Genomic DNA, 23,609 nt, shown 5'->3' with positions numbered 1-23,609 from the left:
GTGCCTATGTATACGTGTCTTTGTATGCACATACGTAAGAGAGTGTGTGTATGCATGTACGCAAGAGAGTGTGTGTGCACATCTATGTGCCTGTGTGTGTGTGGATGTACGCAAGAGAGTGTGTGTGCACATCTATGTGCCTGTGTGGATGCATGCATGCATGTATGTATGTGCATGTGTATGTGTATATACACATACACATGCACTTGTGTGTGTATGCATGTGTGTATGTGTGTGTGTACACTTGAGTGTGTGCATGCATGTGTATTTGTATATATATGTATGTGTGTGTGTGTGCTGTACGTTTGTGTGTGCAAACGTGTGTGTGTATATGCATCATGTGCACGTGTGTGTGTAGACAAGTGCAGCATGTGGGTTATTAGGTGTGTGTTGATTTTGTGTGCACGTATGTGAGTTTGTGTGCATGTGTAGTTTTGTGTGTGTGCATGTGCAATACAAGTGTACGACTATGTATGTGTATGCTTGTGTGTCTATGCATGTATGTGTATGTGAGTGTGCACATGTGTGTGTGTGTACGCACACACGAGAGTGTGCGCGTGCGAGTGGCATTTGTGTGTGTGTGTGTGTGGGTACACGTTTGTATGTGTATGTGTGTATGTATGTAGAATTTCTGTTAAGATTTTTTTTTCAAAATAGAAATGGTTATTGCTTTTACTTTTTTTTTCATTGGTGGAGATGTGTGGTGAGGTGTGCTTACTTATTATATCCTCAAATAGATGCACCTTACATATAATGATGGGGTGTTATATTTTTAAACAATGATAGAGAGAAAGAGAGATACGTTTTCATGATATAAGTGACCTCTTTTTCATCATATAAGTGACTTCCCTACATCACTGTCCCCTCTTTACACTAAACTTTGAAATTGAATGCTTGTCCTTGACTCTTTAAATCTCCCTTCTCATACGTGATAAAATGAGATGGCCAGAGAGTGACACATGGGTGAATGTTTTGGCAAGGACAAAATAGTGAAAATAATAGTCTAGAGGTAACTCACCCTTGTCACACGTGATAAAATGTGATGGCCACAGAGTGACATGTGGGTGAATGCTCTGGCCCGGCAAGAACAAAAATAGTGGAAATAATAGTCTAACTAAAGATTAGAGGAGATGAGAGTGACAAGTGGGTGAATGCTCTGGTGGCAAGGACAAAATAGTGGAAATAATAGTCTAACTAGAGATTAGAGGAGATGAGAGTGACAAGTGGTAAGGGGAAAACCATGCTTAATAGATTGAAGATTGATAGATTGATAGATTTTTGGTCTAAACTCTAGACCTGTGTTCTCACTCAAACTAGAGAGACGCGCGCCGGCCGCGCGGCCGCCCAGGTCAACACGCCAAGTCATGCGACAGGCCCACGTGGTAAGCTGGTAAGTAATCATTTGGCCAGGTGGTGGCCAACGTGCACGAGTGGGATTCGATGCTCTGGCGGCTGACTGTCGGCGCCTGTGATAAAAAAGTGATTAAAAAAAAATACAAAGCGTTCGCGCAGGCGCATTGCGTAAGAGAAGTCGTCTTCTTTCATTAAAGCCCTCTGTTTTGAAATCAAGCGTTGTTGTGGCGTCCCATGATCGGCCATGAAGTTCAACAAGCAATTCTCCGCGTATGTTCAGACCCAGCACAACCTGCTGCCAGGTGCCTCTAATGTCGAGTTCAAACGCCTCAAGAAGCTCCTGAAGCACTGTCCTCTCCACGATTCTGCTGGATTTGTTGACGCTTCTTCGTCCTCATCGGCGGATAATTGCTGTCCAGGTATGGAGAGAGAGAAAGAAAGAAAGAAAGAAAGAAAGCTTTATTAACGTCTATTAGAGGCAATATGAATGTCCTTTGGGTATCCAGATAATAGAAAAAGGTACAAGGTACAAAGCTGAAAAGCTAAAAACTGAGTGGCCCATCAAAACTGACAAGGGATGGATGGAGCTCTATCACTAGGGGCTCAATGTGCAGTACTGTATGCATCGGGTATACAATCATGCTATGCAAATCTAGCTAGCTCCATCCAGTACCATACTGGGGATGTAGGATGGTGTACATCAGTGTGGGAGGGGCAAAGACCTCCTCTAGGATCCTCCCTAGATCTGATCGAAAATGTGTGAGCCTCTCTTGGACATAAAGCTGGCGGTGAGACCGGATCTGAGTGATCTCTCTGATGAAGTGGCGGTCTGGTAGCCTGGTGCTCTCTGTCTCCGTCGAGCTCGGAGATACTCTGTGCGCTGAAGTCTGAGAGAGAGAGAGAGAGAGAGAGAGAGAGGGAGAGAGAGAGAGATAGCAGCAGCAGCAGCAGCAGCAGCTACATATGCATATGTACACTTCTGCACAAGGCCATTAGTACATTAAAGACCTTGCGGTCGTGGGTTCGAGTGTGAGTGGTGTAGCTTCTAGCTCGGCTACATCCCCTCGAAAGGGGGCTTTCGAAAAAAAGTTACAACTTCAACTGTATGTAGGAGTGGGTTCCTTAGACCCATTGCTCATTGATCCGATGGGTGCAATGGGAGCAAAGCTTATTAGACCCATTGCTTATAGATCTTATGGGTCGGATGGGGCGGGGTCCCGAAGACCCTTTGTGCATAAATCTAATTGGTCTGATGGGAGTGGGTTCCTTAGACCCATTGCTCATTGATCCGATGGGTGCAATGGGAGCAAAGCTTATTAGACCCATTGCTTATAGATCTTATGGGTCGGATGGGGCGGGGTCCAGAAGACCCTTTGTGCATAAATCTAATTGGTCTCATGGGAGCGGGTTCCAATATACCCATTGCTCATAGATCCAATGGGTTTGATGGCAATAGACCCATTGCTGTGGGTCGTATGGGAGAGCAGTCCAGTAGACCCATTGCTTATAGATCTTGTGGATCCGATGGGAGCAAGGTCCAATAGCAATGCGTCTGATATGAGCGGGCCCATGGGTCCAATATACCTATTGCTTATCAATCCATTGGGTCGAGTGGGAGCAGTGTGCAATAGACCCATTTCCTATGGATCCAATGGTGTTTGTGTTGCTTAAAGTCCAATTCTGCATAGATTCAATGCCTTGTATATTTGCCTTTAGAGAGAAAATATTGACTTGTTTCTCCAAAGATGGAATATGGCGTTTTGAGACTTGCAAAGAAGGCAAAGGCAGTTACCAGTCTTATCATATGTGGGGATAGGGTCTGACTGATTCACCAAGATATTCAAAGCTGTTTGTGTTTCTCAATGCTATCCACATTGCTTTATTTTGTTAACGAGTTTGGCCAATAGCTGCCTTGTGTGGTGGAGAGAGTTTTTTGTTTTTTTGTTTTTTTGCATCCAAGCTCAGGTTGAAGTCCTTAACTCTCCAACTTTGAAGCCGAGTTGGATGATAGATTTGTTCTGTTGTTCTGTCACACCCTTTGAGAGAAGGTATCAGAAGACTACACAACCTACAAATGAGCATCTGCCAAAAAACTAGATAGCCTGAAAGACACCTTTCTCACGACCAGGTACTAAGAACATGCAGTTTGTCCCAAAACCCTGTGGAAAAAGTCGTCTTTGAATTGCAAGCTCGATGCCTTAGGCTTTACACAATCTGATCTTTTCACTCAGGCACTGCTCCAGCCCCATGGTTCTTTTTTGCCCAGAAATCTCAACGTCAACTTTCAAATACACAGCCTGTTTGTGGTACAGGCAAGAGACCTATAGTAGGACACGGGGGGGGGGGGGGGGGGGGGGGGGGGGAAGTGGCTTTACCTTGAATTCTACCTTCTATATTTAGCTTCATTTTGCACCGTAAAGCTAATTTTCTTTGCTCTAAGGCCCCGTAAAACTAATTTTCTTTGCTCTAATGCCTTTCATTTTTCTCCCACAGAATGTGATCAGATCTTTTTCCCTCTTTTGATGAAGGAGGTGGCCGACATCCTAGGGTGTTTTAATGTTCGGGTTCAGCGCCTATTGGAGATACATCTTGCTTCAGGTTTTCACAAGTACATGCTCCAGTTGAAGTATAGATCATCTTTTGGTAATCACTTGGAGATGATAAGTGAGGGACAACAACTTGCAAGCTACGTTTCCATGAATGCACTTGCAATACAAAAGATCCTTAAGAAATATGATAAGGTACAAATCCATTTTCTATAGTTTCCTTTGTGTACGTGTTTGTGCATGCATGCGTGAGAGAGAGAGAGAGAGAGAGAGAGAGAGAGAGAGAGAGAGAGAGAGAGAAATGAAATGAAATGAAATGTTATATTAACGTCTTCAAAAGGCCATAATGACCTATGAGACCAAAAAGTTACATCATGGTGGATCTGATACAATGTCTGGATAAAAAAACCAGAAAATGAAAAATAAAGATGATACTACTGGCACCTAGTGAGGGGGGGGGGGGTACGCTATGGAGGTGAGTGGAGTACAGTGAGGGGATACAATATCATGTGGGACGGGGGGGTACACTATGGAGGTGCCTCCATCTCATAATATGTGCCGCATCGGACGCTGGCGGATCTCCTCAATATCCTCTGTGGTCAGCACCGTGACTGGGTGTCCCGCATGTCTCGCAAGAATAATCCGAATCCGCCGCTGCAACCTCCGTCTATGCTGGGATGCCCTCCTCCGTAGTCGTAGGCGTCTAGACCACCCAAGCTCAATCGCACGATCAATCAAGAGAGAGAGAAAGAGAGAGAGAGATATATTAACGTCTGCGAAAGGCCAAAGTGGCCTATGAGACCAAAACATAGTACACAGCTGATGGTGTCTCATCACAAGGAAGACAAAAAGGACTAAAAAAGTCCTAAAACCTATTGAGGTACAACAAAAGTGTATAATATCTACAACTAGCGTAAGACTGGTGTAATATGCTCATCTCAGTATCTCTCTCATGGGGTGCTGTAAGATAGAGAAGCGAAAGTGGCGGGGCAGTTGTCTCCTGTGGCGGGTGATGATGGCTCTAATCCACCGGTGATGAAGTGGCTGTGGAGGAGGTCCTGGTAAGCGTGGGCATCTCACTCGACAAAGTGCTATGGCTTTCTCAAGGGTGACTCCGCCTGAAGGACGTCTATGGGATGTCTGGCTCATCCAGGGGGTAGTGGAAGTCCTGGTCGTATGTGCTGGGGTGGTCCTGGCCCTGAAAAAATCTGTCATGGCTCGCTGGCAGGGTGGATCTTGGTGTGCTGTCCTGGCTCGTAGGAGAGTCTCTCGATGGCGTTTGAGCTCCAATAAGAAAAGCCCCAAACACCTCTGATCCTCAAACTCTGTCGCATGTCGTAATGGTCCAAAACCCTCTTGGAAGAGACACCAATATCTCCCTCGTATCTCATAGTACATAGTACATCGGCATATGTAGTGCTCCTCTGACTCCACTTCCTGGTGACATAGCTGACAAATGTGGTCTTCTGGCTTCATCCCCTCGTATTTGCCAGTCTTTATCCTCAGCTGATGTGATGAAGTGCGGATCTGTCCAATGGCACTGTGAATGCCATGTGAGAGATGGGTGTCCATGTATGTAGACCGTGTCACAAAGCCATCTGAGGAGAGATGTAGAAAATGGTCCGGATAGTGGGCCATCTTCGTGCCTAGTGGTAGGGGGGGGGCTGGACCATGTCCTTTCTGCATCTAGCCTCACAATATCCATCCTGATCACCCTATTCTGCTCAGAGCGACTAAGGTCCAAGAAGGGGCAGGCTGTAATCAAATGGAGGGAGTGCATCAATCGTCATTCCATGTAATCTCAGCCAGGTACACATCTGGGTGTACCAACATCGTGTATCGCCGTCTGCTGCTAATTGCTTGGAAGAGATAAGTTCCAGGTGTGGGTATCTCTGTTTGGGGAGCTCCCATATCCTCTGCAAAAATGTCACTGACTGGAACAGGGCTTCGGTAACCCTCGGTGCGGCTCCTATCTCTGCTCTGACAATCTCATGAGGTACCGATGGTTTGCTCCGAATCATGCGTGCGATCATAGTCGCCAGTGGTTTCTCTAGTACCTGCCATCCATCATAGAAATCTCTCTGTGGTCCGACCTAGTTGAAAAGTGGCTCCCTCCTCGTGTGGTAGAGGCTGGGTCCCCATATGGGTGAGCCATATAGTGTAGGTGTGACCAATGTGTCAAACAACTAGAGTTTGGTGCGCGGCTCCTGAAACTGAATGTAGGCACATTGTCTCTCTAGCGCCCCTAGGGCTGCATATCCACGTGCCAATCTAGCCTCTGCTGCCTGCCTCATAGAGAACTGTGGTCCGAATGTGACTCCGAGGTACACATATGATCTGGTGTACTCCATTGATTCACCTCTAAAAGTGAACTGATGTTCGGATCTAGTCACCCAAGCCTGTGCGGTATTGAAGACCATAATCTTAGTCTCCCCAAGGTTCACTATGAGGTCCCTATCTACACAAAACGACTGCAAGGCATCCAAATGCTGTTGCAAACCCTCAGGGGAGTCTGCAACAATAAGCACGTCGTCATCGGCATATAGCAGTATGGGTATCCAAACCCCTGCCAGACTGGCCCCTGCCCCCCCATCCTGTCAATGTAGTCGGATATCTCATCAATGTAAAGTCCAAGAAGGGTGGGTGACAGTGGGCATCCTTGCTTCACCTCAATGGTGCTTGCCACTGTATCCGACATGCCTCTAGGAGTCCGTTCTCTGCCTATCACTGCCTCATATAATGCATAAATGCCCCACTGCATCTCCTCGGGAACACCAATGCCATGCAATGTCCTCATGAGTCTAGCACGTGGCACCATGTCAAAGGCTTTGCGGAAGTCCACAAAGCAGCAATATATTCTCTTCCCCCGTGCTCGTTCCTCCTCAGTGAGAGCCCTGAGGGTAAATATGTGATCCAAAGTCGTGAAACCTCGTCTGAAACCTGCCTGCCCAGGTGCTTTGAGTCCATGTGTAACACGCGGAAGCTCTGGGAGTCTTCTTTCAGCCCTAAACACTACTGAGAACATGTTGATGCAAAAACGTAGACAGAAGGGAGAGTAGAGAGAGAGAGAGAGAGATGCTGGAAATTCAGTATATTCATATGGTACAAAAAGGTACCCTAATCTACAGCCATAGGCTGCTGTACATAAAAGGTGGAACACACCAAAATCTCCTAGTCTAGACCCACACCCAAAGTGGGAGTGAATGATCTATCCTTGAGCACTATTGCCTATTTATAGGCTTCTGCTGGTCGGCCAGCCGACTAGACATAAAACTCTCAAATTCTGCTCCGCCTGTACTCCCTGCAGCCGACAGTCCACTGGTGTAGCCGACAGTCCCCTTGTGCAGCCGACAGGTCAACCATGTCCTTCTCCAAGTCCAACACTAGCCAAATCTGCACTTCATACTCCAAATCCTAGTTCTAATCATCTTTTTCTGGCTGCCCCTTCTGAATTATCTTCAGAGAATGTCCATGGCAATTCTTGCACATGACATCCCCCTCTGCTAAACTTGATGACGGGATTCCAACTTTTTCCTTGGATGACTGTCATCATCCCATTTTGTTCCAGGAGTCCCTCTGTCATCCATCCATCCCAAGCAACCCTTTTCTCTGAAAACCCGGCCTGGTCTCCAAAAACACTCTGACTGTGAATAAGATCTTTGCATCTGTTCCTTCCAGTCTCCAATTCATTCCTTCCCTGACTTTGAACACTGTCTTGGTCTTCATTCTTGAGAAATGAGTCTGGCACTCACATGACCAGACCCCTTGAAGGATAATCCTCCCTTGGGACCGTTGCCCGAGAACTTATCTGGCTCCCAGGACTGCCATCCCCACTGGCTTTGTGGAACACCACCAACAAACCTCCTGGGAGCTCTTCCGTTCCTGTGTTCCTTGCTTGGGGCTTCGTATCCGTGTACTTTCCTATACCTTGGACCTGTACACCATCATATGGGACTGAATCAGAGTTTAGCTTTGTTGAGCTCTGATACCAATGTAACACGCGGAAGCTCTGGGAGTCTTCTTTCAGCCCTAAACACTACTGAGAACATGCTGATGCAAAAACACAGACAGAAGGGAGAGTAGAGAGAGAGAGATATGCTGGAAATTCAGTATATTCATATGGTACAAAAAGGTACCCTAATCTACAGCCATAGGCTGCCTTACATAAAAGGTGGAACACACCAAAATCTCCTAGTCTAGACCCACACCCAAAGTGGGAGTGAATGATCTATCCTTGAGCACTATTGCCTATTTATAGGCTTCTTGAACAATGAAAGAGCTGGCCGACTGCTGGTCGGCCAGCCAACTGGACATAAAACTCTCAAATTCTGCTCCGCCTGTACTCCATGCAGCCGACAGTCCACTGGTGCAGTGGACAGTCCCCTTGTGCAGCCGACAGGTCAACCATGTCCTTCTCCAAGTCCAACACTAGCCAAATCTGCACTTCATGCTCGAAATCCTAGTTCTAATCATCTTTTTCTGGCTGCCTCTTCTGGATTATCTTCTGAGAATGTCCATGGCAATTCTTGCAATGACATCTGAAACCGGCCTTCAAAAATCTGACGGGCAGTGGAACAAACACTCGCACACAAAACACTTCATCACCCATGGGAACCTGAAAAAGGAAAACAAACAGGGGAGCTAGAATGCTCGTGCAAATAGTACAAGGACACCGATTGGCCCCAAAACGCAGTGGCGCCCCTTGCGGTATTTCTTTACTTGATCAAAAATGAGTACATAGTACAACTTGTCGAATCCTTTACCAACAGGATCCCTTTTTGCTTTTCACCCAGGACTTTACAAATAAGATCTCTCGCTTAGTACAGCAAAGCATTCTATAGAGAAGGCACACCTGTACGACACCTCCCTGCTTGAAAAGGTCTTCTCCATCTCAACCATGGATCCCACAACCCTTTCCCAAACAGCAATAGGGCTGTACCAAACCATATGTCCTTCCTACAGTCATAGCCTGCATGTAACCTCGAGAAAACTATAATCTGTTCACATGAATCCAGAGACATGCTTTCCACACGAAACCAAAGACCTGTATCTGATAAACCATAGTCCTGTATCCATAAACCATAGTCCTGTATCCTGGATACCAAAGTCCTGTTTCTTCTCGAAAGACCAATGTCCTGTTTCCATGATAGATAAATCCACATATGCACCATCCAATCACGATGCCAAAAACCCAGAGAAAGATAGAGGATGTGTCAAGCAATCCCTGAATACACATAGGTCCAAGATGAAGAGCAACACACATCTCTTCCAAGAACATCATCCTTTGCATCTTAACTTGATCCTCTGCATCCTATTCTTGTAAACAAAGCCTGCTTGCGAAGAGAGAGAGAGAGAGAGAGAGAGACCCCTTGGCTGTTAGCCCCTCGGTGCCTCCTTCAGTTCGCCTTCTTCCCAGAGAGATAAAGAGAGAGACCCACGCCGAGTGCTTCCAAACATGTAGGCACTTGGCTTAGAGGACCTCTCGTCTGACACTCGTCTGGTTGCCCAACTGTCTGCAGAGAAATTCCTGCTTGACGCCTGCTTGGCTGCCCATTGTTGGTTGTCCATAGATGTAGTCGCCTGGTCGCTTTTTACTTGGTAGTAACCCATGCTCAACCACCTAATCACATGCCTGGCTGCCCATGTGCAGCACCACCCTACTGTAGAACATGTGCAACAGCACCTTGTCAATGCCCAGCAGCAGTACTCGGCAGCAACCCATGCGTGCAAGTGCAGCAACACCCGTCAGTAATAGTACCCGACAGCGGCGGCTGTACCTGGTGGCGGTGGCTGTACCTGGCGGCGGCTTCTGTATCTGGTGGCGGCAGCCCTGTACCTGATGGCGGCAGCAGCCCTGTACCTGACAGAGGTGGTAGCCCTGTACCTGACAGAGGTGGCAGCAGCTGGTGGCGACAGCTGTACGTGGTGATAGCGGCAGCAGCTAGTGGCAGTAGTGGCTGCTCCTAGAGGCGGCTGCAGCGGCAGTAACAACAGCACTAGTGGCGACAGCAGAGTCGCTGGTGACGGCAGCACCCCTGGCGGACAGCGCTATGGTGGCAGCAGCAGCAGCAGCAGCGCCACGTAACCCACCCGGCCACCAAAAACGCTAAAAAGCAAAGATAGACAAAATGCATGCTTTTCAAAAATAATGTTATTATCATCAAAGGTTTTAAAAACCTTATAACTTTTAAAATTCCTTTTTGTCCCCTTTCACACTTGGGCTGGCCACCAACATGGGTTTCCTTTTCACATTCAACTGATGCCTGTCCACACTGTGCATCCCGTGCCTGTGCCCACCTGCTTGTTGTCCAGAGGGAAAAACACAGGGTCGTAACGTACCCCCCTCTTGAAAAATAGCAAGCGTCCTCGATTGCACTCAATAACACAGTAAGCATCCAATGAAAAAAAATTCCCCATATGACCAAAGCAATGCCCCTCCAGTGCATCTGGGTGATGAAACAATCATCCTGAACAATAAGGCCAAACCGTCACGTCAGAGTGACAAACAACTCTTGCTTGTTCCTTCAGAACCTGTAGCAAAAGTCTAAAACCAAGTGGAAACCCGTAATCTGTGTTAGCCCAAAAACAAATCCATGCATCATTCTACATATGACACACATATGCATGACACATATATACATTCGCAAACCATATGCTCCTCAAGATGCTCTACCTACTCCAAAATAACAGTCTCAGGGTTGCTCGCAAGCCTTACACCCATGTATATCCCGCAGGACCCACGACTGATGGTACAACATGAGCATATGAAAGCACTCAATGCATCTAAACTATACATCCACTAAGTACTTCCCACATATGTCTCTCTTGATGCTTTACACACTCTACTTATGGCCATCCCGCAGGAGCCACACTCAGTGATACACCATGAACATGGTAAAGTACCTGATGTATCATACCAATATACATGCATCTCATCCTGACACAACCAGAGTATTACCCATGTATTCCCAAGGGTACCAGATCCAATGGCTCCAGAATACAATAATACTTCAGAAAGTGTATGCATACATGCACAAATAGAGTTCAATCCATATATATCAATGAACCAAACCAACTCTAGGACTGCTCGCAAGATTTATGCCCTTCATAGAGTCTCGAAGTGTTAGCTCAGGTCGTTGCAAACTTTGAGCTCAACCAAACCATGCCATTCCAAAGGAGACCAACTCTGCAAATACCATCATCTCAAAATCTGATTGACCGATCCTGTGGTCAAGAACAGCCAGAACCATATGACAAAGATCAATGTTCCAATCTTCCTCAGTCATACCTTAGTTCCAAAGGCAAAAACCATCTCTGTTAACCATAAGTGTAGACAGAGTTATCCATAGTTGCAGTTATAGTTCATGGTGCGGCCGTCTGTGAACCATACCCAACTTTACCATCTCATGTGACTAGTACACAATATCATAGAAGTCCCATAAGCAGATGTACTGTCAGCCTTAGTACCTCAGGTGAATACAAAGATGTCACCAAGCGACTCCTAGATGAAAAACTGAGCCTCTCTATAACAAGGGAGCGGAGGTGCTACCCCCCTCTTGAGCTTCAGGCAATGCTCCAGACCCATGCTCTGCTGAACCTGAATGAGCCGTCGCAAGAGTCGGCTCCAACTCAAAGGCATCAAGATAAAGCTGCAAATACCTAAGGTGAATCTGCTAAGTCACCCTCCTCCATCCACTTCGCATCCATCGGTGAATAGTTCTTTAAACTTCACAAGATAGCGACGGGAAACTTTACCTCGTACCTTTCTTTCCTTGTGTGCCAGTATCTGCTCGGGAATAAGAACCTTATCAAGTTCCTCCGCTTCCGACTGAGCCTCATCTGATACATCCTCAAGCACCCAAAACCTACTTGCACTCCACCCAAGTGGTAAGCACAAGTCACCAATGAAGCATAGTAGATCACCACTACTAAACATAGAAAGAAGCTGTCTTCCGAACCCATGAAGCCTCTGTGAAGATACCACTAGTGACAAAGTGTCAAAAGCCATAGCCTTCATTCCATCTCTTGCACCATAACACTTCAACTGCTTCTTGTTCCTGGCTGACTACTTCCTGTCCTTGGTGTCTTTTCTCCTGAGCTTCATCTTTAGCTTTTTCTCTTCACCTTATACAGGCAAAGACACACAATCCTGCACTGCCTCCTGTACTTCCTTTTCACTTTCCACATGTTGAAGCTTTTGATGTGCACTCTTATGAAACAACCACGAGCTCGCCTCCTTGAGAAAGTCGACGATATCCCGGCAATGGAACCATGAAACTGGCCTTCAAAAATCTGACGGCGGGCAGTGGAACAAACACTTGCACACAAAACACTTCATCACCCATGGGAACGTGAAAAAGGAAAACAAACAGGGGAGCTAGAATGCTCCTGCAAATAGTACAAGGACACCGATTGGCCCCAAAACGCAGTGGCGCCCCTTGCGGTATTTCTTTACTTGATAAAAAATGAGTACATAGTATAACTTGTCGAATCCTTTACCAATAGGATCCCTTTTTGCTTTTCACCTAGGACTTTCCAAATAAGCTCTCGCTTAGTATAGCAAAGCATTCTATAGAGAAGGCACACCTGTACGACCTCTCCCTGCTTGAAAAGGTCTTCTCCATCTCAACCATGGATCCCATAACCCTTTCCCAAACAGCAATAGGGCTGTACCAAACCATATGTCCTTCCTACAGTCACAGCCTGCGTGTAACCTTGAGAAAACTATAACGTGTTCACATGAATCCAGAGACATGCTTTCCACACGAAACCAAAGACCTGTATCTGAAAAACCATAGTCTTGTATCCATAAACCATAGTCCTGTATCCTCGATACCAAAGTCCTGTTTCTTCTCGAAAGACCAATGTCCTATTTCCATGACAGATAAATCCACATATGCACCATCCAATCACGATGCCAAAAACCCAGAGAGAGAAAGATAGAGGATGTGTCAAGCAATCCCTGAATACACATAGGTCCAAGATGAAGAGCAACACACATCTCTTCCAAGAACATCATTTGTCTATTGCAGTCCTCAACCCGTAATGCAAGAAACATCTAGAGATTATCACAAAGCTGTGAAAAGTTATCTATGCATCGATAGATAGGTATGTGTAATGAGGAATCATTGTCAATACTCTTGTTTTGCAATATATAGTAGATTAGGTCTCTCTCCTTGTCTTTTGTGCGGTTGGAAGACAAGTTTGATTAGTGTTAATCTCTTTCTCTCGTATACGTAGTGTCAATCCAGGTTTTATTCTTTCCATTGCATCACTCATGCAAGAGAGAGAGAGAGAGAGAGAGAGAGAGAGAGAGAGAGAGAGAGAGGGGCATGTCCCAGGAGATACCTTGTCAAGTTTAAAAACTATCTACCTATCGACTCGAAGTGGGTCAACAAGGATTATTCGCAACTTCTTCAAGCATATCTTGAGGTTTTTCAGTTGAGGTTAACTATTTAGAAGTGGGGGTGGGTGGAGGGAGGGGATTTCACTATTTGGCAGGATGCCAGACATCCTTCATGCTGCCGGTATTGTGGCTAGTGCATGGACCTGAGTGCTCTGGATCTAGAACTCATACTTTTTGGTGAGCTAGACAGGAGATGCTTGTATTTTACAAGTTCCATGAAAGGGAGATGTTTCCAAGGAAAAGTTGCATGTGTATTTTACAAGTTCCATGAAAGGGAGATGCTTCCAAGGAAAAGTTGCATGTGCACACATGTTTGAGTGTTTGAAATTGTTTCGTGTGAAATTTTTTCGTGTGAATGTCTGCAATGACATTTCCAATTCACGAGCAGGGATGTTCACTTGTGGAACTGTGAGAATGCCTTGTCTTTTGACTTGGTTTATGGCATGTGAGCTGCTGGTAAGTATTGCTTAAATTGGTGTTATTTTTATGAGGTTAAATGTAAATTATTATAAACTTTGCAGGTTCAGATTCACATTAAAAACCTGAGGTCCCCATTTATAAGTGCCCTAGGTCCAAGGCCAAGTATGGCCCCAACACTTGTGGGCATGGGCATCCTTTGTGGCCATTGGTGTGGGAGGACACTATTAGTAAGTGAGAGGTGGCCTCCCATGTGGCATCAGGTAGGTACATGGCCGTACAAGCTGCTATATCGTAACTCCAAGTGGGCCAGCAAGAGGGGTTTACATGTAACATGCAACAGAATTATGCATAGATGAAAGTATCCTATCACACAAGGGCTCAGACCGCCCTCTGAATCCTGGGTTTTGTGAGTCTTTAGCAATCCACTTTATCACTTCAAACTTTAAGAGATAGAGAGAGACAGATAGAGATTTGTACACAGTATTGGGTCCCAAATTACCCACTGAAGGGCCTCCTCCTATTGTTGGGGAGTATTTGCTTTATTTCTTTGACGAGAATGACTGTAGGACTGACTTTGAGACTGTAGATGAGCCAAACGCAAGACCTTCAGAAGGCCAAGAGTAGGGCTGACTGCACACTGCTGTAGAAGCACCAATGATGACCAATCTTGATGCCAATGCACTCTTCCAAGGGGCTGTAGGAGGACTGCAATATGTGGCTGAGAGAAGGGGCTGATTGGAGACTGTTTCTAGGGTTGTGAGACGTGACTATGCAAGCGATGATTGGCTGAATATGCAGGCTGAGATGATGCGTTTCTGCAAGCAAAGGGAAGCTATGTTTCTGCAAGAGAGGAGCAGATAAGTATGCGCTTCAGCCTTGGGAGATGATCGCTTGGCTGATTGCTTGCTGAATATCTGAATGCTTGATGAATAAATGAATGAGGAAAACGTTGGGTATTTATATGCATGAAGGGAGCTGGTCGGCTGGCTTCCTAATGCAACACGACTAGAAAATATGCAATATATGTTGAATATAATGTTTATAATACTGGCCGACTGGGTATAAAAGGCTAAAACTTATGCAATGGGTTAAATACTTATGCAATGGTTCACATATAATGCAATAAATGCTTCTAATGCAAACTCTAAGGCTTCTAACTGACTTCTCTATGCACGAATGATTCTCTTCAAGTGGGTTAAGGGACTTGACTGACTGATTGACACTTTATGGCTTAGGAAAGACCTATGTAGCTCTTCAGCCTTGGGAGATGATCGCTTGGCTTATTGCTTGCTGAATACCTGAATGCTTGATGAATAAATGAACGAGGAAAATGCCGAATATTTATACGCATGAAGGGAGCTGGTCAGCTGGCTCAAGGGCAGGTCGGCTGGCTTCCTAATGCAACACGACTGGAAAATATGCAATATATGCTGAATATATGTTTATAATGTTGGCCGACTGGGTGTAAAAGGCTAAAGCTTATGCAATTGGTTAAATGCTTATGCAATGGTTCATATATGCTAAAGGGTCCTATTGATGTACAATGATGCAGTGATGATGCGCCATCTTGTCACCATGCACTACAGTTAAGAGTGCATGTGACATTCCCTCTTGCTTAGCAGTTCAGATCCTTCTTCACCATTGGAAGCATGGTTCCGATCAAAGACTCCCTCCATTCTACACAAAGTTCTGAGATCGGCGTACCCACAAAGCCGTTCGGCTAGACGAGGAGTCCTTTCAAGAGTACCCCCAATTGTTGGCAGACTCAGGCTCAATGACTTCTGCTTCGGCAACCATGTCTGGGTGTTGTTCATCCGAAACATCAAAAACTTATGGACCAACATATGGTTTTAGCCAAGAAACATGGAAAACATCATGCATTGTCCAACTGTTAGGCAACTTTAACTTCATGGAGACATCACTTAGCTTCTTAACTATAGGAAAAGGTCCAAAACTACAGAAAGCAAGCTTGGGACAATGTTTGTCCACTTAATTCAATCCTTGTTTCATGGTAAGCAAATAGAATCTATCCCCTTCCTTGAAGTGGACCTCTCGTCTAGACTTATTTTCCTGTATGTGCATTGAATAATGGCCAGGCTCAGAATTGAGAGCCAAACTATATTGAGTACCAAACTTTGTGGAATCGACATACTGATCTTTCATGCTATACAAGTCTTTTCCAGAGGTATCGAGAATGGTAGACTCTTGTATGATCTGGATGCTGGTCTTTCTACTAAGAGCATGTGCCACTCGGTTATGCTTACTAGGGATGTACTTGATCACCCTTAGGACAAGAGGGTGGGAGATCGTCCTCAAGCATAATGTCTTGATATCGAGAAAGGAGAGATCTGCCAATTGAGGGATTGAAGATGAAGATGAGACAACTGCATCGATGAGATAGAAGCTGTCTGAGCACGAACATAAATCAATGCTCCTTTTGCTCCCTTGCGGATAGCTTCTTGGGCTTGGAGATGAGAAATCAAAGGGATGCCAAGAATGCTTTATGAAATGATTTGTTGTCATTTTGGTGTTCCATTGGAGCTTGTTAGTGACCAAGGAAGAGAATTTAGGGTGGTTGTGGTCAAAAATCTTACCAAGAGGTTGGATATAAAACATAGATTTGCCACTTCTTATCACCCCCAGTGCAATGGGATTGTGGAAAGTCTTAATGATGTCTTATAGAAATTGTTGTTCAAATTGGTGTAAGACCACCCGAATGATTGGGACTTGTATTTGGACAAAGCTTTGTGGGCATATAGAGTGCCTGAGAAGAATGCCACAGGATTTACTCCTTATCACTTGGTTTATGGTGAAGAGTGTATATTGACAGTAACAATGTGACATAGGGAGAACAAGAAAAAAGGAGATAGTCTAGTCTACACTCTCTTCTTTTGGATCGAGAACGAGTCATCAAATGGTATGAAGAGACTAGTCAGAAAAGAATCAGGACATTTAATGAGAAGCTGGGTAATAAGAACTTAAAGGAAGGAATGCTTGTGTTAAGATACAACAATGCTCTTGACACCACGTTGTGAGGTTGTTGGGTGATGGCCTCTATAACACCACCAAACAGGCACACGAGAAGAAAATGTAAGGGATCAGAACTAGGGGACGCTAAGGTCCCAGCTCCAAGGGCACTAGTCAGCTCTGAATCTATCCTTAACCTTTCAGCTGACACAAACAGACACCTCAACATCCCTCAATCCAGCTCAGCTGATTCCTCCAGTTGTCCTCCCAGGCTAGATCTATCTCCCAAAGTTCCTTTGGCAAGCAACTGACTTGCATCCTTCCCAGTTGACACACAGTTGATCAAATTCTGATTGTAGCCTAAATCAGATGCCTGCTGTTGATCCCTGTCAGAAACATGTCCGCCTGACTCCGAGAATGTCTTCCAACGTTGGCAAACTTCAAATACTTACCTTGGAACTTCACTGAACCTGTCCGCACTCCTTTGCTGACTCCTTGCTAACACGAGTGTGATGTGACCTAGCTGACTGTAAACTGATCTGGAAGACTAACACTGATATGAGTCCTCCTAGCTCTCTTATTGTTCTCGAGGTTCAGCTAACCTCAATCCCTCAACCCTAGAACTTTGTTGAACACCTTCCTGATGCTCTTCAGACCTTTTGCTGACACTAATCCGATTGATCTTGATGGATATTGATTCAGCTGATAGACAGACCTAGCCAACTCAGCTGCCTTAACTAAATTAGAAACTTTCTCTTATTTGTACGCTGACTCTCCATGACACTAGGCTATTCTAATCTCAAAGAGGTATCGACTCAAAAACTCTTTGCTGAATGCAACTGACACCTATCTAAGTGTATCTGACTGAAACGGACTCAGTTGCCTGAATCAGATTCAGCTGGATCAGACTTTCTTTACTATGTGTCCTTTGATACCTTTAGACCCTAACAACACTCAAACCACGCAAGGATCAAACCCTATAGACACTCAGTTGATTACAACCAACTCGCAGCTGACTTTGAATGACCTATCAGTCCACAAACCCGACTGGCAGAGTGCTGACCGCTAACTGCTGACTACTGACTATGTCAGTCTTCTGACAGTCAGACTTGTCTCAAAACTACTTCCCTTCAATCCAAAATGATCATATCAACCCTTCTACCTCTCCAGCTGATTACCCTTGATGCAGAGCTGACTGTAGCTCATACCTATTTGACTGTATCCGACTGAAACTGATTCAGCTATGAGTTAGCTCCTACTCTCAGGACATTAGATATACACCCATAGTTGTTCTGTCTCAACAAAATCGATCAAAGAAAACACAAACCAAGCTCCATATCATAAAATCTCAACAATTCCAACACAGATTCAAGCTTTAAAGTCTCAGCCTTCTTGACGAAAACAAAGCCAGACCTTGTCTCAACACCCTTGAGACATGGGTTCAAACTCAAAAGAAAACACACTAAAAAAAACTTGAGGGTCCTTCACAGGTAGACCCCAACAACTATTCTCCCAAGAAAAAACTTCACCCACTAATTCAAACTGCAATGAATCTACAACCACAAACTGCAGGTCTTTCCCAAACACACACAAATCAGCACTCAACTGACTGACAGCAGCTACAATTGAACAAAAATTGGACTGTCCTGTCTGTAACAGAGTCGCCGCACCTCTGTTGCGCTGAACTTCACTTTTGTAACCTTCGAAATTTGTGAGACCTTTTGACTGGAGGTAGTCTCTTCATTGTAGTCACTTCACTCACACTCTTCTCTCTTGCTTCTCCTTTTTTGAAAACTTCTCAATCTCTTTTTCCCTAAGCCCATCGCCGCCTCGCTTCATCCAGAATGTCACGCTGCCTGCTTTCCACGTTTGCCCATGCACTTTCCTTTTTTGTTTTTTTTGCACCTGCGCTTATCCATTTTAGTCGCCACGTTGTCTCTACCACCTAGGATCCATCTCACCACCCTATATACATTATGTGTTCCCGTACACCATGTTTGATTTCAGCTCAAGACTCCTGTCACATATTGCCCCAAACCCTCATTGAAACACTTTCAAGTGTTTCACTGTGTTTTTTGCCTTACGTGATTCTAATATGATATGGCCTCAACCTCAGGCCATTGACTCTGCTGGAGTGTATCTGACCCCCAAGATCTTGCAACTGATATGTTCCATTAGGAAAAACTTAATGTACAATAAAAGGACCTTCCCATCTGACCCTGAATTTGGTCTGAAATGTTGTATCAAGAGCATTATTGCATGTGAGAACCAGCATTCCCTTCTTCAGATCTTTACTACCCAACTTATCATTAAATGCCTTGATCCTCCTCTGACTGATCTCTTCATACCATTTGAAGGCATCCTCTCTGTCTACTAGTAGAGAATATAAATTGGTCCATCTCTTTCTCTCTTGTTTCTCGTGGGTCATACTATGTTGCAACAGAAAATCAAATGAAGGAAGCATCACATTCACTGGCAATGTACATTCTTCACCATACACCAAATGATATGGGGCAAACCCTGTTGCATTTTTCTCACACTCAAATAGAGCTAGGAGGGCCAAATAGTTACACACTTGTTAAGCAGCTTTGACTTCTACGCTTGTCAGTGTGCAGGAGTTTCAGCATCGACAGTTGCCTTCACATAAAAACTTGGATACCATCTTGGTATAGGAGCAAGCCTTGTTCAGTCGAATTCTTTAGAGCAACTCTTCTTCTCAGCACATTGGTAGGCGCACTGGCGACCCTCACACCCTTGGTTTATAAATACCTTTTCTCTCACTCGGCTAGCAGAAGCGCAGCCTGATTCAGAGCTAGGAGCTCCCTTTGCTTATGGTGGTTACTACACTCAAGTTTTCCTTGCCATGATCAGAGCAGTGAGGTAACAAAGACTCTCTAAATGCTCTCTGTTTCTTTCCCCTCTCTGACTACTAGTTGAACAAGTTGATGGCAAGTTGCAGAGCCCAGACACTACTAGTGGCTAGCAGAAAGCGCGTCTCTCCTAGAAGACTCACCAACCCCATTATCTTGGAACAACTCCTGTGATGACTGGCATCATTTTGGGAACAAAAGGAGATACATTGGGCATAGAAACATGTGCCCTGTAAGCATGAGGCATGGTTGGTCCCTCAACATACATTGGTGCATTCTCACCCATAACTTCTCCCTCATGAGCACACTTGGGGGCATGAGTAGCATGAAAGATATGCGGAATACCTGCACCAACAGAAAATTGTAGGCCATGTTGCATGTGTTGTGCATGTACATTTTCAGCTGGCAATGGCATTTGACATACATTTTGACCATTGCCATAAACATTGCATTCTTCACGGGCTACAAAAGGTACACCTACAAGGCATGAAGTCGCCGATGGTTCCTCTCTAATTTTATAAGAATTCATCCTCTTAGACATGTGCTCTTGTTCAACGAGCTATGGAGATACCAAGACATGTGGGATAATTGCATTTTCTCCATAGGCATCCTCAGTATGGGCCAAGTATGCACGTGATGCATCCCTCGGTTGCATGTGCAACTCTTGAGCTATCACTGCCATGGCATGATCCATAAATGATTCAGCTTTCTTGGCCTTAAAACAAACATGTACCAATGGATCTTGGCGTTAGAACTTCAATTCTTCTTCTTGTGCATAAAGAAGAGCCTACATACGAGTTAGTTGAGTCCTTAAGACTATGGACTCTCCTTCTTGCATTTTCTCTTTACCGCAAGACAACTATCCCCTGGTATGCACCACTTCCCACACGTTCCTGTTCCCTGGTATGCACCACATGAGTATTTTCTTCTTGTAAAGCATGGGAAGAATGCATATCATTGTCCCTCCCTCTTGTGTTGGTATCTTCAACATTCATTGTACGGCTGTCCAAGCTAGTGTTAGCGGTGATCGTCTTTCACAATGGTATTGAAAGAGAACCGTATGCTCTGATACCAATGTAATTCCACCGGTCGGTGTGGAATGTTTGGTTGAACACAATGCTAATCAATACACTTAAATACATTGAGATTTAATCGACAACAAGCACAATACAAGATGTAATTTGTTAAATACATTGAGATTTAATCGACAACAAGCACAATGAGCCGGAATGGCCGGCCTCTCCCTCTAATAATGTTTATTGATCTTGAGAGAATCATGTACATAATGTCATGGGCATTTTTGACCAGATTTATATATCAATACATATCAATACAAAATTGCAAACAATATGGTTGTCGGTGAATATCTTCAACTCACACTATCCTCTGAAGTGCCCATGTTCCCTACCATCTGCTCTCTATTTTTCCACCCACACAACTTGCTTCTATAATTGAGCATTAAAGCTTACCAATTGCAAGTGGGAAAGCTTCCCCTATGGTTCAACTTGAGAAAGGAAGGCTGAAATTAGGGTTTTCAGTCAAAAGACTAGAAATTATAGGAGTATTTTGTTGAATTGAGCCATTGGGAGTGTGTAGGAGAGTGATTACAGCCTGGAAACACTCTTGGAAGCTTGGAAAACACTTCAACAAGCTTTGATATGGTGTAGGGAAGGAGAAAGTGCAGAAATACAGCCATAGAGCCTCTTGAAGGGGGCGCCAACTTCCAGAGACAGGGGAGGAGAGAGATGATGAGATGTCCACCTTGGGTGTCAGGTTGAGAGGGAAAGAGAGTTGGGGTCAAAGTTGGGATTGACACTTGGCTGGTTGCTCTCTTTGAACAAAGAGGATAAGGTGTGGACATTGGACATTGAGCTTTGTCCACCTCGGGACATCACTGTGTGCGAACACAGGGTTGGTCATAATTTTTAAGTGAGTTTTGGTCGTCCAAAACTTAATAAAGTATGTACACATTCACCTATAAATTAATGCTAGTTTCTAAGGCTTAGTTTTGACCAATACTTACCACCTGTCACATGCCACATAACCATGCCAACAAACAGTTTCACACACACAGTTCACAGGGGGGCGTCCCCTTACCCGGAACTACACATTGGTCAAGCAAGCATGAAAACAACATGCAAATTCAATTTGCAGGCAAGCACATAAATATGCTATGCAAGGCAACATTGGTATGGACAATCCTCGTTTATGAGACTATACCAAAATAGATGTGTTCCAGGCAAATACATGAGGTACTAGACCCAATGGAACACTAATCCTCTAGGCATTTCCGAGCATGTACACACAGGCACAAGAAGCCAAATCCACATTATCACATGTGTGGCATCAATCCCCTGCATAATAGCCATGGATGCTAGTCCAATGTATACACATAATGAGAAAGCATGGGTGGACTAGCTGGGTGGCCAAATAGTGATAAGAGGATTCCATTACTCTCTTGATAACACCACCTATAACTAGGAAGAGGGGAAGGTATTTCTTTCTGAGGCGGGAGACGGCGAAGGGAGGGAAATGCTTTGCTTCAACCCTGGAGGCCTCCACCTTAGTCTGCAAGATTGTGGGTAGTCGCTCGGCGTGTGGATGCCTTAGGGATCTTTTGCAGACAAGCCTTATTGGCGAGTCCGAAAAGATCATTGATATTCATCCTCTGGGACGTGGATGCTACTCGGTAGAGTTTTGTTCGCTTGCAACGTCGGATAGAGTCATGCTGCTGAGCCCTGTCGCACTGCGCACGGCCCAGGTCTTCTTTGCGAGGGGGCAGCACGGCTATGACCTAGTATCCGACCGTCTGGTTGGCGTCCCAGGCTTTCTCGTGACAGTTTGCTTTCTTGGTCTCAGTAAGGAATACCTTCCCCTCCTCCTGGTGCCCGGGGGGATGTCACCAATTGGCCGACCATTTGGTCCATCTCCAGTTTTTGTGTCTCGTTCACTTGAGGCCAGGCCGGTGTCTCATGTGAAGAGGCCAGTATTTTGCTGACATGGACGGGAGCCAGACTGATGCCACCCGTGTGTTAGCAGGATGGTGTCGTATGGACGGGAGCCAGATTGGTGCCACCCGTGTATGACCTAGACTGTGTTCGACCCATGGGATTGTCACGCCATGGAAGAGCCAGTATTCGTGCCGTGTTTTGCCTATGGGACTGTCACACCATAGGGAGACTCGTGCCTGGAACTGTGTCTTACCTATGGGACTGTCACTCCATAGGAAGACTAGGTTTTTATGTTTTATGTCGTGCCAGTTTTGTGCCGACAGATATTTTGTACTTGTTCCATGAACGGGAGATATGTCCATGTTACTATTTGCACATGCACACATGATTTGCATGTTTGAAACTGTTTTCGCATGACATGTATTTTTGTGTTTGCCTGCTTGACGTGTTACTTACTGAGCGGGGACGCCTGCCAGTGAGTCGTGAAGTCTCCTCTGTCTTTTGACAAGTTTTGGTGCATGTGAACAGGTGGTAAGTATATGGCACATGTTATTTTAATGTTTCATATTTCTAACCCTTTTGATTTATAAGGTCTTTTGTTCACACACTTTTAAATGTGGGCACCACTTTGGGCACCCACTTAGGGGCCAAGGTGGGGAGCCCCACTTAAGTAAGTGTGGGGGTGGGCATGGTTACCTACCACATACCTTTGGAACTGGCCACCCACATGCAAGCGTGGGGGGGCCAGCCAAATCAAAGTGTTAAACTCCCTCTCCAAACCTTAATAAAAGAAAACGGCGACCACCTTGGAGATTCACGAGTTTTTGGCGCCTACATCACCCTGTGCTCCAACGCTTGCTGACGGAAGAGTAAAATCAAAAGGTGGCTGTGCTCTGCCGGCGCAAGCTCTTGATTGGCGCTTCCTTCTCCACCGTTGCTGGCGGCTCCACAGGCTACAGGTGGCTGCGCAGGCTACTGTATATCCTCCTTCAACGGGCTGTACTCTCTGCCTCTGGCGGCTGCTCCTACAGGCGGTAGCTTACCTATAGGCGGCTGTCCACCATCTACAAGCGACTGCTGTGCTGAAGTCGGCTGC

The 23,609-nt window shown here is 45.3% G+C and overlaps 1 protein-coding gene across 1 annotated transcript in view; it reads left to right on the top strand.

The window, feature by feature from the left end:
- Positions 1-1,508: 1,508 nt before the first annotated feature.
- The window catches only part of LOC147607087 (E3 ubiquitin-protein ligase NLA-like), a 35,023-nt gene continuing 12,922 nt past the window's right edge, over positions 1,509-23,609 (top strand). Inside the window, exons 1-2 of the mRNA XM_086791273.1 lie at positions 1,509-1,772; positions 3,847-4,094. Of these exons, the coding sequence (XP_086647399.1) occupies positions 1,598-1,772; positions 3,847-4,094 (423 nt within the window). The 5' untranslated portion in view covers positions 1,509-1,597. The remainder of the gene's footprint in view (positions 1,773-3,846; positions 4,095-23,609) is intronic.

The sequence above is a fragment of the Cibotium barometz genome, chromosome 56 (assembly GCF_041138505.1).
Source record: "Cibotium barometz isolate CiBa-2024 chromosome 56, ASM4113850v1, whole genome shotgun sequence".
Classification (NCBI taxonomy): domain Eukaryota; kingdom Viridiplantae; phylum Streptophyta; class Polypodiopsida; order Cyatheales; family Cibotiaceae; genus Cibotium; species Cibotium barometz.
This window is presented reverse-complemented; position numbering and strand designations above follow the sequence as displayed.